General features: G+C 55.9%; 1 protein-coding gene across 1 annotated transcript in view; it reads right to left on the minus strand.

Moving 5' to 3' along the window:
- Positions 1-1,216: 1,216 nt before the first annotated feature.
- Positions 1,217-14,024, minus strand: part of ZNF521 (zinc finger protein 521) — a 248,126-nt gene continuing 235,318 nt past the window's right edge. Inside the window, exon 6 of the mRNA XM_006105409.3 lies at positions 1,217-1,998. Coding sequence (XP_006105471.2) covers positions 1,969-1,998 — 30 coding nt within the window. The 3' untranslated portion in view covers positions 1,217-1,968. The remainder of the gene's footprint in view (positions 1,999-14,024) is intronic.

Below are 14,024 nucleotides of genomic sequence, written 5' to 3' on the forward strand. Positions count from 1 at the left end.
GGAACGTCCTAGAAATGCACAGACTTGGGTCCCAGTCCCAGGTGCCTGGTGACAGGTGGTCCCAACCAGGTGGATGGGCCCAGCTTCACTCTCCCATCCGAGACCTGCTGTGAGGGTTCTCGCTTGTCTACGGCGTCCGGATCGGCTGGAGGCCCTGTCTCAGAGGCCAGAGGAGTCACAGTGAGTGAAGTGTCGCCCGCATGGGGGCGGGGGCGGGGGAGGGGGGCGCTGGAAGTTGCCCATTCATACCAGGTGTCTACTTACCAGTTTTGACTCAAGAGGCCTATCAGGACTCCCTGTACTTATTTCTATGTTCATCTTTCGAAGGAAAAAAGACGCTTTGAAATGAGAGCTCCCACCCATTCACCACTTGTTGTTGTTAATCCTCATCGGAGGGTCTGTTTCCATGATTTTTAGAGAGAGTGGGAGGGAGAGGGAGAGACAGAAACATGGGTATGAGAGTGATACATCGATCGGTTGCCTTCCACACGCCTCAACCAGGGCCAGGGATTGAGCCTGCCACCAACATACGTGCCCTTGATCGGAATCCAACCTGGGATCCTTCAGTCCGCCGGCTGATGCTCTATCCACTGAGCCAAACCGGCGAGGGCTCGTTCACCACGTTTGGGCAGGTGCTGCTGCCAGCATCTTCCAGACGCCCAGGCCCAGGTGAAGGCTGCTGACCCCGAGGCACCACCCCCGGCTGGGAAACTGAGGCAGGCGGTGGAAAGTTCTGGATAAAGCAACTCTGGGAGTGGACACCGGAGCGAGAACACACAGCCCGGCTCCCTGCTCTGTGCCTGCTCTGTGCTTTGTCTTCTGAAGGAACACAGATGCTCCCTAAGCACACGTCTGCCAGCGGCCTCTCCACGCAGCCTCTGCTCGGAGCTCGGGTCTGCGCAGCATGGCCCATATCGGCTGCACATCATGCAGAGCAGCCGCCGCAACCACGGGCCGTGGGAGTCCGCCAGGACAATGTGACCTGGTGCAGTCACACTGGGAGGCCGACGCACCTGGGGCCTCGTCCCTGCTCTGCCCCACGGACGGACGCCCTCCCGGCTGCACCGGGCCCACGTGAAAGGTTAATTTTAAATAGGACTGAGCTCAGGCCCCAGATATGCTCAGAGCAGATTCCATTTCCCAGGGCGCTGGCAATTCCGTTTTTCCAAATGGGAGAGTCACTAGAACAAGAAAACACACACATGCACTCACACCGAACGGTAAACTGAATTTATTTCCTCTTGGAAAACAATTCCAGTCATCTCCAGGTCCGGGGCGCGGAGTAAACATGAGTAACAGTAACATACAGGTTAGTCCAACCGATGCGGGCGTTCGGCTGTGAGAAATCATACGGGAAACCTTGAACACTCAGAGCCTCAAACGTCTCCGGGAAAAACTCGCTGACAGTCTACGTAACAACTATTGCATATATAGTGATGCTACCGGTCACATCGCAAGGCGTACAAATATATAGACGGGCCGGATCGGCGGCGGGCTCTCTGTGAGAACGTCTCTTCATGGCTCGCAGAATCTTCGCAATGAAAAAATAGTCTCGGATTTAACGCTGATTTACCAAAAAGAGAAAGTCTGGGCTGCAGTGTCCATGACAGCAAGTCCCAACGCCGCCTCCTGTGCAAGCAGGTGTCTGCCCTCGGCCTTGAAAATACTTCCTCTTAGGCCGTTCTGCTCAGTCTTCTCCTCTCTCGCCTGAACAGGGCCCAAGTCCACTCGTCTTCGTAAGACCGTTAGTTTCCGACGACATCATACATGTGCAACACTTTATATACAGAGGGTCTATCCGGTGCTCCCAGGCTCACACACATGAACATCCAGCGTTTGGGTAATACAAGTTCATGGTACAATACAATGCTCTGAATAATATACATGAACAAGGAGGGGTTCGTGCAAAGAGTGAAACATGTTCCCTTTTTGTGCCTCAGAAGGAAGTCTCCACCGACCGCGCTCTCACTAACTGCTGTGCTGGGTCATCGTGTGATTCTGGAACAGAAGAGAGAGAGGGGACGTCAGTGCTGCGTTTCCTCAGGCCACGTATCCAAGCTGCTGCTCGATTCGTGACGCCGGGAGAGAGGTGCTCACACCGGTGAATGGCTGCCGTGGCCTGCCTGCACCTGCTCCCCACCCCTCGCCCCGCTGGGAGGGCAGGGCAGCACCAGGGCCCACCAGGGAGGCGAGCAACTGACCCATGTCTTTCCTCTTCTCTGTCCCCCACCACACCTTCCCAGAACACCCCCGCCCCCTGCATCTCCTCTCATTGAAGCACCCCGTTTTCAAAGCCCAGGTAGCACCACGTGGACAGTTTTCCTTGTCGGCGCACCTCCCCAAAGATTACCAATGCTCGTCCAATCGCCTGGGTGGTGGGCGTGTCCACACCAGGGCTCTGTCTGTCCCTGAATAGAAGCTTTAAAGCAGCGGCTCTCAACCTGTGGGTCGCGACCCCTTTGGCGGTCGAACGACCCTTTCACAGGGGTCGCCTAAGACCATCCTGCATATCAGATATTTACATGACGATTCATAACAGTAGCAACATTACAGTTATGAAGTAGCAACGAAAATAATTTTATGGTTGGGTCACAGCATGAGGAACTGGATTTAAAGGGCCAGAAGGTTGAGAACCACTGCTTTAAGGGCAAAAGCTGCTTGGCCAGCCAGGGACAGAAGGACAGCAGGTTCTCCAGCGCCCCCTGCAGGCGGGCCGGGCCACGCCACCACAGGCTGTGGGGCACCTGGAGGCAGCCATAGCCGCTGCCCCACCCCAGCTGCCACAGCCTCTGTGGTCCTTTCCTCCCCCTTGCACAGCAGGTCCCCTTTCCGGGTGAACTTCCTCCCACATAGTGAGAGGCCACTGGACCGCCCGGCTGGCCTGCATGGGGAGGGGGAGGGCGCCCGTGCACTCGCTCGGAGCAGGAGTCTAGAGTCCGCTGGCAGGGACGCTCACGGTGGAAAGGGGCACAGTCCTAGAGGGTCCTGGGAAATGGGCACATAATGAGCACTGACAGAATAGAACCCCAGTCCTCATGCGTGTCCGCACCCCGAAAACGATGTGCCCCCCCACCCCGTACCCCGAGTCACTGAAAACACACGTGGCCTCACTTCACCCTTGGAAGGCGGCAGGCGTGGGTGTCCAGCCCCGCGGTCAGTGGCTGGCTGCTCGGGTTAGAGAGGACGGAGAGGGCCCATGTCTAGCTTCACCGCAGACCCTTTCCACGAGGAGGGGAAGCCTGGAGGGTCCCTCACAGAGCCCTCTCTGCACTTTGTGTTCTGAGAATCACACACATCATTTATTATTTTTTTTTAAATTTTTTTTTCAGGGCAGAAGGGAGAGAGAGAGACAGAAAAATCAATTATGAGAGAATCACTGATCGGCTGCCTCCTGCACGCCTCCCACTGGGGATCGGCCCACACCCCGAGCCTGTGCCCTGACCGTGAATCGATCCGTGACCTCCTGGTTCGTAGGCTGACGCTCAGCCCTGAGCCAGGCCGGCGGCACAGACATCATTTCTCTAAAAGGGGAGACAAGAAGCCAGTGGGAGGGGGCAGTAGGCCAGAGAAGCATGGAGAGCGGGTGGCTCTGTGCGGCGCCCTCCCTCTGGCCGTGGCCAGGCCACGGAGCGGGTCCGAGTCACGCAGTGCCGGCGTGGCAGGAGAGGACAGCGGCCCGCCATCGGCCAGCAGCCTGCCAGGGCGGCCCGCTCTTTAGGTCCACAGGAATCGCTGCACTAGAACAAAGTGTGGGTAATCTCACCACTTTACACGGCAATTCAGTCCCCAAAGCACGTTAATGCAATGACAGGTTATGAGAAAAAATATCTGTTCCAATGAAGGAAAAGTGTTTTACATAATCGAGGAGAACATCCGGGCGGGCGGTGGGGGTGGGGCGATGACAGAAGAGGAAGCAGAAGAGGAGAAAACTCCTGCAACCCGCAGGGAGCCATCGTCTCTGCAGAAAGCCATCTTTGGAGACCCCACGTCGAAGGAACCGAAAACTGCAAACCGTTAATCCCAGTGACGAACAGTTGTTTTACACGAGGGGGGCTTGTGTTAAAAAAAGAAGAAATCGAATCCACAGCACACCTTCCAGCTGACAAGCAGCTCCGTCGAGGTGCGAGGCCATAGGACGAGGTCCCCACAGCGGCCCCGGGAGGCCAGGCCCCTGGAAGGAAGGAGTGTGCGCCTCTCCTCCCTCCTTCCATGTGAGACGAAACGTGGAAAGCTGAAAAACAGACGGGGCCGTCAGAAGTCCCTTCCAGCGCTGTATTTTTAAAATGAGAGGCCTTTCATTTTCCAGGGCTGGAATTCTCATTTCGGGCTTGGCACGCTCACCGATGATTAATTCAGCCCGCCATTCGGAGAGCTGACCACATTTACTGGTCAAACGGCTTAATCCTATTTAAAAGGCAATCCAAGCAAAATATTTTTAAAGAAAAGCAAAACCCCGTGATCCCCTGAAACCGTTCACCTTGGCCAAGCGACCCCACTTCCCTTCCATCTTGATGGGAATTTGTGCCCCGATCGCCATGATGGAGCTAAGCTTTGGAGGGAAGCCCAGGTGGGGTGGAGGGGGTGTGGGGTGGCCCCGGGGGATGGGGGGGGATCGCCTTCCAGGATGGAAAAATGAAGTCCCCACCGTCCCGCGTCCTGCCAGACTGTCCGATCCCTTGGCAGAGGCCACGTCTGGTCTGTTGGTCTGTGCTTGGTAACCCTCCCTTGGCATCGGCAAAATGTTAAGTAGCCACGGCAATAAAGCTAATAAAAACGGCCTCTGAATGGGAGTTTTGTGAGATCTGTGGATTCAGAGATGTTAATCATTTTTTACCAGGACTTGTCTATGTATAGCTCTTTGTTTCAAACACGTTCTGACAAGCTTTTAAAAACGAAGGAAAAGAGCCAGCAGGCTGGTTCAAAAAGGAACGAGAAAAAAACACCCACACAAGCTTTGCAGTAATTCACCAGGCCATTAGCATGTCGGTTTGAACTGCAGTTGCATTCAGTTTAAATGAGATGTTTTCCAACCCGGTGAAATGGCAGACAATCGTGGCTCTGCAGCGATGGCGGGGGGGGGGGGGGGGGGGGGGAGAGATGAACGGCTCTGCCTCCAGCAGATGGTGACAGCCAGGCGGCCTGTTGTTTTTCCTTCCGTGGAAGTAACGCAAACAGTCGCCATCCATCATCACTGGTGAACGGATCCGATGGCCCTTCCCTGATCGCGGGGGTTGGACCTGTGATCACCACGGCAATGTGTGCGCGCTCCTTGCTCTGAAGCGCCGTCCAGGGCACTTACAGGCGCAGCTCCGGCTGCGAGCAGGGCTCCACATCGCCCGCCACCCTGAAAGCTCCTCTGCTTTTTTACTTGTTAGTTATTTCTTTCCCCCAAACAAAAGCAACGGTTTGCCACAGGCTGGGGCATCAGTCTTTTGACCTGCATCTTGGTTGCCCATGAAGGTCACCCGCGCCCGGGCATTGCGCTGACTTAGGAAATGCCTGGAGTCCTGCGCTTCATCTCCCGCCGCCATGCAGCTTCTTTAAATGTGTCTGCCGGTCCCCGAGGCCCGCGGTGGGCAGGGGAGGACAGCGCGGCTGCCGGTATTAATGAGTGCGGACCATTACCAGTCCGGCCGGCTCCTTCCCATTCCCAGAAGCACAGCCCGTACGTGACTTAAAATGTGAGAATATTGACACAAAGCGTGGCCCCTAAGGACAGTCACTGGGCGGGAATGAGGTAGGCTCGGCACAGAGCACCTCGGGATGGCGGGATGGCAGGATGGTGGGGACAGGGCCGCAGCCGCCGGCCCTCCAGGCCCGAGGAATTCCTTTGTGGAGACATTCTCAAGGCCAGCGTCACGTGGACTCTGCAGCCATCGGCACCGGCGTTTTGGCTCAGAGCTCTTAGTACTAAATCTCTGGGTTGAATCAATGGAAGTACTATATCTCCCACATGAATCAATACATTTGGTTCAATACGTGTTCTATTAAATTATACTTTCTAATCAAGATTTTTACATTTCCATCCTCTTTCTTTTTCATGCCCCACTTCCTTGGCGGGTGAAGTGGTTTTAAAGGTGTCCTGAGCTCATGGGGACAGGATGCCGGGCTATTCCCCCCGCCTCCCCCCCCCCCCGCCCCGCGCTAAAGAATTGTCACAACGCAAAGGGCAGCCTTTCCACATCTTAATCAGGTTAAGGAGATGGGAATGTAATACATTAACGTTTCCAAAGCCCACACAATTGCAGAGATAATGCCGAGTTTTAAATGAATTAAACGTGAGCAGCCACAGAGCTGGGAGCACGAGAGCGAGGAATAGTCTAAAAATGACACCAAAGACCCAAATCATCCGAAAGTACCAACCAGACCCCCTCGTGCCACCAGAAGTTTCTATTATCCACCGAACGACACACTTCCTGGCTGGAGAAATCCTAGGTCCTGTGTGCGCATGGCCCTCAGCTGGTGGACACAGGAAGCAGACGTGGAAACGGGCCTGTGTGTGAGGTGTCCCCTTCTCTAGAAGGCAGGAGGGAGTGTTTCCTCACGTGCTGAGAGCCGAGGGACACGCTCAGTAACCGGTGCCCACGGCCAGGGGAGCTGCCTCTAATCTCACGCCGCCGATTTGCTAGGAAATGGGATCCGGCTCCCTCCCTCCGACGAGGCATTTCTGAACCTGCCTGCCCCCCCCCCCGCCCCCCTCTGCCCCCTCCTAGAGCCTCGGGTGTTGCGCTGATGATCGAGTTTGCACTGACAGAATTTCCCCTTCTACTTTTTCTCCTGGTAATGGCATCACCGTGACTTACAGAGACACTGACGCATTTTCTGTTGACATTTAACTGTTCACGTGGGCGCGGCCCGCCATGTCCAAGCATTTTCTGGGTGACACTGAGCCACATTAAAGCGGCAGATGCGATGGCATCATTGGAGGCGACGAGGGAAACACACGTCTTAGAGACGGACAAGGACCACGAGGTTGTGTGGCTGGCCCCTCGCTGGAGCAGCATGGTCGGAGCAGTGCCGACCGCAGGCCAGTTGGAATGGTGCTGGCGATGAGGCGTCCACCGCACCCCCCCCAGGAAACGATCGCGTATCCAATCACCCTCTCGGACGACATGGCTGCTGCTCTCTGGACGTGGCGCTGAGTAGCCCGAGAGAAGAGGGTGTGAGAGACCATGAAGCGTAGGGACACTGGCGTGTTCACAAGCTCAGACGCAGACGTGGAGAGAGAGGCGTCTCCACAGCCACCAGCTCAGTGCAGGGAGCTACTTCTTAGTCGTTTTACAACATTCATGCCATCCAGCGGCTGCATGAGCTCCTCGGCGGCAGCAGGCTTTCTGACGAGGGGGCTTCCCAACCTCAACACCGCTGACCCGCTGGGCTAGACCCGGTGGGGAACGTCTGGCCCGAGAGCCGCATGAGGCCCGAGAAATCCTTTGGTCTGGCCCTGCCATGGCATTAGGGGGAGCTAGTGAAATGTTTGACCCAATGTAGCAGGAACATGTTTATTTTTGTACAGCAGCTAATTTTAAGTTGATGACTGTGCATGGCCTGTGATGATGTAATGAATTCCCAAATGGCCTCTGGCAGCAAGAAGGTTCCCCATCCTGGGGCTAGAGCAGCCGTGGGCAAACTACAGCCCGCGGGCCAGATCCGGCCCGTTTGAAATGAATAAAACTAAAAAAAAAAAGACCGTACCCTTTTATGTAATGATGTTTACTTTGAATTTATATTAGTTCACACAAACACTCCATCCATGCTTTTGTTCCGGCCCTCCGGTCCAGTTTAAGAACCCATTGTGGCCCTCAAGTCAAAAAGTTTGCCAACCCCTGGGCTAGAGGGTGCTCTGACCTGGGAGCCGCCCTGGGCACCGTCGGCTCCACAGCACCTCGCTCTGGCCTCTGCCAACCACGTGTCAGTGGTGCCTTCCCCTGTGACAACCAGAAATGTCCCCAGACATGGCCACGGATCCCTGTGGGGAAGCGCACCGCGACGGAGGGCCACTGCGTCCGAGTTCTAGAGCACAGGGAGCTGGCTGTGTCCTGCTTCGGTGCACGACTCAGGCTTCGGTCTAAGAGGCAGCTCCCATGTCCCTTACAAAAGGGAGCTAAAGGGCTGTCTATCACGGCACCGACCTGGACTGCGGGCGTTTGAAAGCGCAGCCTCAGTGGGTGAGAGTGGGCAGCTGTCAAGCTGCGGGAAGGATTCCTGGAGATGCGTGGTCAATGGCATTGCTCCTGTGAAGAGCCGAGTCTCCCAGCAGCTCTCACCTCCCAGCCCCGCCCCTGAACAGAGGGGGTCCATGAGAGCGGCGGTCCATCAGGGCTGCGCTAGGACAGGCCGCAGTCCCATGAAGTACAATGGGGCCTAAGCACTCAGCTCTGAGGTTACTATTCAGGCCGTGGGAACAACCGTCTCCTTTGAAAGAGCTGTGGAGCCCCATCCTCACCCCAACTTCCCGGATGCCATGGCCACAGTGGGCTGTGCCTGGGAGCAGTGCCTTGGGGCCGGAGGAGAGGGTTTCAGAGCCTAGAGGCCATGGCGGCCTCGGGCCCAGGATCTCGCTTAGAGACTCGGAAGTTAGGTCCCAGAGTCCAAGTCCACGCTTCCAGACTGGGAGCTGCCCCCGCGCCGGGCCGGGTTCTGGCACCAGGTAACCATGGGAGGGGCCGGTGCTGATCTGAACCCTGGCCAGGCTGCTGCGGGGATGAGGGATGCTGCTGCCATGGTCCCGCCAGCCGCAGGGAGGTCTGGGCCCAGTGCTGGGCCCTCACCTCACCTGGTGCTGCAGGGAGAGGGAAGAGGAGGAAGAAGAAGAGAAGGAGGAGGAGGGCGAGGGCTCCAGAGGCAGGAGTGAGCATGGGGCAGGCTGAGGCCGCAGGAAGTGGACACTGTTAGGGCTCCAGGCATCTCTGGGGCTGCAGACCGTCCCCCAGGCTGGGCGGGGAGGTGGGGGCACAGGTGGGGGCGCCTGCTTTCATGGCAGGTGGTCTTCTCTCCAGCAGACCGAGCTGGCAAAGCCTGGCCGGGAGTCACAGGAACAGCCCCCAGTCAGCCTGGGCTCAGTCCGACGCGAACCCCCGGAAGCCCACGCGGACACTGATCATCAACAGACCGCGTGTCCAACTAGCGCATGTGGAACCCTGTCTAGAGTTTTGACAATCCAACATCCCCGGGAAAGAAAACCAGCCGCTCTGCTCCCCCAGCTTGTGAAGGACAAACCCTGCTGCTGTTGGGAAATGCTAACATCGGAACTCGGCCATCTTTCCTTAAGAGCTTTGGTGGTACAGCCTCAGGCACCCGCTGGCCGACCCCTGTCTGCTCTGCACACCTGACAGGCTTGACCATTTCCCTTTTATAACTGACCATACCCTTCCCCACCTACAACATGGAGGAAAAAAGGGCCGAATTAGAAGAATAGGCTGAAAAGAGCAAAATGGACATTGAAAAATATATTAGCCTGGCTGGTGTGGCTCAGTGGTTGAGCGTTGACCTATGAACCAGGAGGTCACAGTTCGATTCCCGGTCAGAGCACATACCCGGGTTGCGAGCTCCACCCCAGTGTGGGGTGTGCAGGAGGCAGCCGATCCATGATTCTCTCTCATCACTGATGTTTCTCTTTCTCTCCCCACTTTCCTCTCTGAAATCAATAAAAATATGTTTTTAAAAAAGAAAAGTATATTAAAGTATGAAGTTTGTTTTTAATGGAAAACAATTCATTGAGCTACCCTCGAACAGGCAAGGAACCAACAGAAATTTTAAGTCAAACTATGGACAAGGTCAGCAGAAGTGAGAGCGAGGCGGGGGTTGGCGACGGCGCTGAGGCCTGGAGCTGCAGGACCGGCACAGGTGGGAGGAGGCTGTGACAGGCCCCACGCTCTCGCAGGTGCTCAGGGGTGAAGGCCATGCCTCTTGGACAGACGTGTCCATGCGCCTGGGGTGGCTAGGCGTTCATCCCGGCGATGTTTACTTATCGCACTGGCGCTCTAAACGGAACATCTGTACGCAAGGTGAAGAACAGCCTCCTTCCAGTTTCATTCTCGAGCAGCGCCCCTTCTCCGGGCCCTGATTTCAGTACCTTAATGATACAGGCATCTGTGGGAGGACGAGAAGGCTTGCCTGACACGCGTGTTTATCACGGACGAATATAAATGTCCTCTCTGCCGGCTCTGGGTGCTTACACGGACCCGGGACGCTCCAGCCATAGTCCGACCCCCTTTGCAGGCAGCGCAGCTAAACACACTTCCGCTACTTATGTCATGGCCTGCGTAGTGAGTAGCAGCAGCAACAGGAGCCCAGCCTGATCACTGCTCAGCAATGTCCTCTTGCAAACATGACACATTTCCTGCCTCACCCCTTCTCTTAGTTCCTGAATCCCAGAATCTTTAGGAAAGGCTTGAGCTGCCCAGCCACCGTGGCTCAGTGGTTGAGTGTCGACCTATGAACCAGGAGGTCATGGTTCGATTCCCAGTCAGGGCCCATGCCCGGGTTATGAGCTCCATTCCCAGTAGGGGGCGTGCAGGAGGCAGCTGATCACTGATTCTCTCTCATCATTGATGTTTCTATCTCTCCCTCTCCCTTCCTCTCTGAAATAGATCTAATATAATAAAAGAGAAACATGCAAATTGACCGTACCTCCGCTACACCCACAAACCAATCAGGAGTGAATATGCAAATTAACCCTACCAAGATGGCAGCAGCCACGGAGCTGGAGCGAGCAGGAGGCTTGGGTTGCCCCCCCCCCCCCCCACTGGAGGAAGCCAAGCTTCCCGCCTGCCCTGCCGGCCCTGAGCTCTGCTCAAGGCTACAAAGTTTCAATTATAGAAGATAAATAAATCCCAGATACCTGCTTCCAGCCTGCGGCCACGGCCAGCCTGAAAACGGCCCTCAGCCCCTTACCCAGGCTGGCCAATCCCCCATAAGGTGAGGGTTCCCACTGGGGGACTTGGCCAGCCTGAAAACGGCCCTCAGCCCCTCACCCAGGCTGGCCAGGCACCCCAGCGGGACCCCCACCCTGATCCAGGACACCCTTCAGGGCAAACCAGCCGGTCTCCACCCGTGCACCAGGCCTCTATCCTATATAATAAAAGGGTAATATGCAAACTGACCCTAACAGCAGAAAGACTGGGAATGACTGGTCACTATGACACACACTGACCACCAGGGGGCAGATGCTCAATGCAGGAGCTGCCCCTTGGTGGTCAGTGCGCTCCCACAGGGGGAGCTCTGCTCAGCCACAAGCCAGGCTGACGGCTGCCAGCACAGCGGTGGTGGCGGGAGTCTCTCCCGCCTCCTCAGCAGCGCTAAGGATGTCCGACTGCAGCTTGGACCTGCTCCCTGCTGGCAAGTGGACATCCCCTGAGGGCTCCTGGGCTGCCAGAGGGGGAGCGGGCCCAAGCCAGCAGGTGGACATCCCCCGAGGTCCCAGACTGTGAGAGAGCACAGGCCGGGCTGAGGGACCCCCCTGAGTGCACAAATTTTTGTGCACCGGGCCTCTAGTATATATATATATGAAAGGACTGAGTTAGTGAGGGTGCCCATATTTCTATTCCTTGGCCCTAGACCTTGCACTCAGTTGGGTTGTGACCCCCACTGCAAGACCCCACCTGCCATACTTATTTATTTCACGTCTGGTTTTGAGATCCACAGAAATGGAGAGGTCTGTGCCTGAACGCCGTGGGAGCCAGGCATTGATTTAGAAACTGACTTGCAGGCCTAGGATTTAAACTCTGTGCCACTCGATATGAAAGGTCACCTGATTAGAATGGGAGAAGCCAGGACCCTGTCATTTATATTCAAATGGTAACCTTCAGAGGGAGGAGGAAGGAGGGAGGACTCTTGCTTTTCCTTGATATGGACAAGGATGCCCTTCAAGAAAATTCCTATGATTATGAAAAGTCATTTATTGAACTAGGGCAAAAAGCAAAGAGAAAAAAAGGAAAAGAAAAAGCCACTTCCTTGCAGTGTATTATTTCTTTCATTAAAAACACTGTCACACCCTCTAGGAGGTCAAATCACAGTAATAAATCACCAAGAGCAGAAAAAACGCCTTTCTCCATCATCAGCCGCCAAATGCTTGTGTACCAGGGCCTGGGCTTCAGAAAACACACACAGAAAGGGTAGGATGGGAAGGTCCGTGAACGAGTGACAGCCCACTTACCCTGTGTGAGTGTGAGGTGTGTGCGCACCTGTGCACACCCACGCCTGCACGGAGGCTGGTGTGTGCGTGTGCTGTGAGAGGTGGAGTCACATACGTGCATGGGTTCTACAGGTAAAACCCCTGGCGCTTGCCTTTGACTTTCCGACAGGGCTCACATTTCTATGCAGAAAATGCAATTGTTAGAAGAAGCCCCAAGCAGCTCTTGTTTCGAATTCTAAGACAGTCCTATTGAAAATGCAAATATCTCAAAACCCAATCCTACTTGGGCTCTGCTCTCTCACTTAAAAAAAGAGAAAAGTCCTGGTTTGGCCACAGGAGAAAAACCTCCCACTCCCGTTTGGTGCCTTTCCTGCTCGCTCTCCTTTCCCCGTGCCTGCGTGTTCCACGTGCCCTCAAAAGTCTCCATTCCCTTTAACAGTCGCCTGCCTCCCGTCCCAAAGCCCCTGGATCAGCCACTTCACACAGAAAACAGAGGAGATCAGGATGCTACGTGCACCTCATGTCCTGTGTGGACACGGGTCAGGTCTACCGATGCATCTGCATTCTCTCTCGTCCATCTGCTCCTCTTGCTCAGAAACCATCGGGTCTGAAAACAGCCCAGCTGCCCCCAAACTGCACCCCGCCGCAAAGAACCTTTCCTGGCCTCGGAAACCCACACTTGGCTCGGCCGGCGTGGCTCAGTGGTTGAGCACTGACCGATGAACCAGGAGGTCAGGGTTCGATTCCCATCAAGGGCACATGCCCGGGTTGCGGGCTCCATCCCCTGTGTGGGGCGAGCAGGAGGCAGTTGATCCATGACTCATCACTGATGTTTCTCTCTCTCTCTCCCTCTTTCTTCTGCTCAGAAATCAATAACAATATGTATTAAAAAAGAAACACACTGGTACCTCCCCCCACGGCCCAGCGCCTTCTCTGGCCTGGCTCCCAGGTCTCCGTGGGACAGTCTGCTCACCCTCGTGGGGCACAGAGCTCCCGGGAGACCGCCCTTCGCTCCCCCGCCTGAAGATGTGCAGTATCTATGGTGAGAGTAATCACAACCTCCCATCCTTAGACGATTTGCTCCTCCAGATTAATTTCAGTTCATTACCATAGAGCAACAGAATTGTGAAAACCACTCTTTAACGTGAAGTGTTTAACCCGATTCTGGAGGAAGGGCGGCTGTGACTGAGCGAGGCCAGCAGCCGGCGCGGTGCACACGCCTGCGGATTCCAAGGTGCGCGGTAAACAGGCCTGCGCAGCCACGCGGCGAGCAGAGAGGTCGCGGCGGGAGGCCGCGTGCTAATCAGCCCTCCAAGGAACCGCCAGCCAGAAGTGGCACTTACTCTAATTCAAAGCCCTCGTGCCTGCTTCCGTGTTGCAAAATTTATAAAAGAATAACTTCATTAAACCGCCTGGCACTTGAGACGCACATGCAAACCAGCCACAACACAGAGGGAGCTGGCCAGGGCAGAGAGCTGCTCCCGGGGAGCTGTGCACGCTGACGAGACGAGAGCAAAGGCTGCACCTGATGTTTCTCCCTCTGATGGCGGGTTCACCCAGGACCCCAGCCACACGGCCCCTCGCTCCCATCACGCACCCCCTCGCTCCTGCATGCGGCCCCCCCCGCTCCTGCACGCGGCCCCTGCTCCCGGAAGAGCGCTGAACATCAGTCCTGGGGGAGCGGCAAACGTGTCCCCCGCGAAGCCCGCCTGGCCGGGTGTGAATGAGCCGTCCGCGTCCCTTCCTGGCCGCAGTGGAGGCTGGCCCTGGGCGCCCTGGGACAGCTCCCATCGGTGTGGGTGCGCATTTCAGACTCACCCGAGTTGTTGAAAACAAATGTAAAACATTTTCTCTCTCTTAACATTGGTCCTCAAGAGAGAAAGCAAGG

Source organism: Myotis lucifugus, unplaced genomic scaffold, assembly GCF_000147115.1.
Source record: "Myotis lucifugus unplaced genomic scaffold, Myoluc2.0 scaffold_681, whole genome shotgun sequence".
NCBI classification, from domain to species: Eukaryota; Metazoa; Chordata; class Mammalia; order Chiroptera; family Vespertilionidae; genus Myotis; species Myotis lucifugus.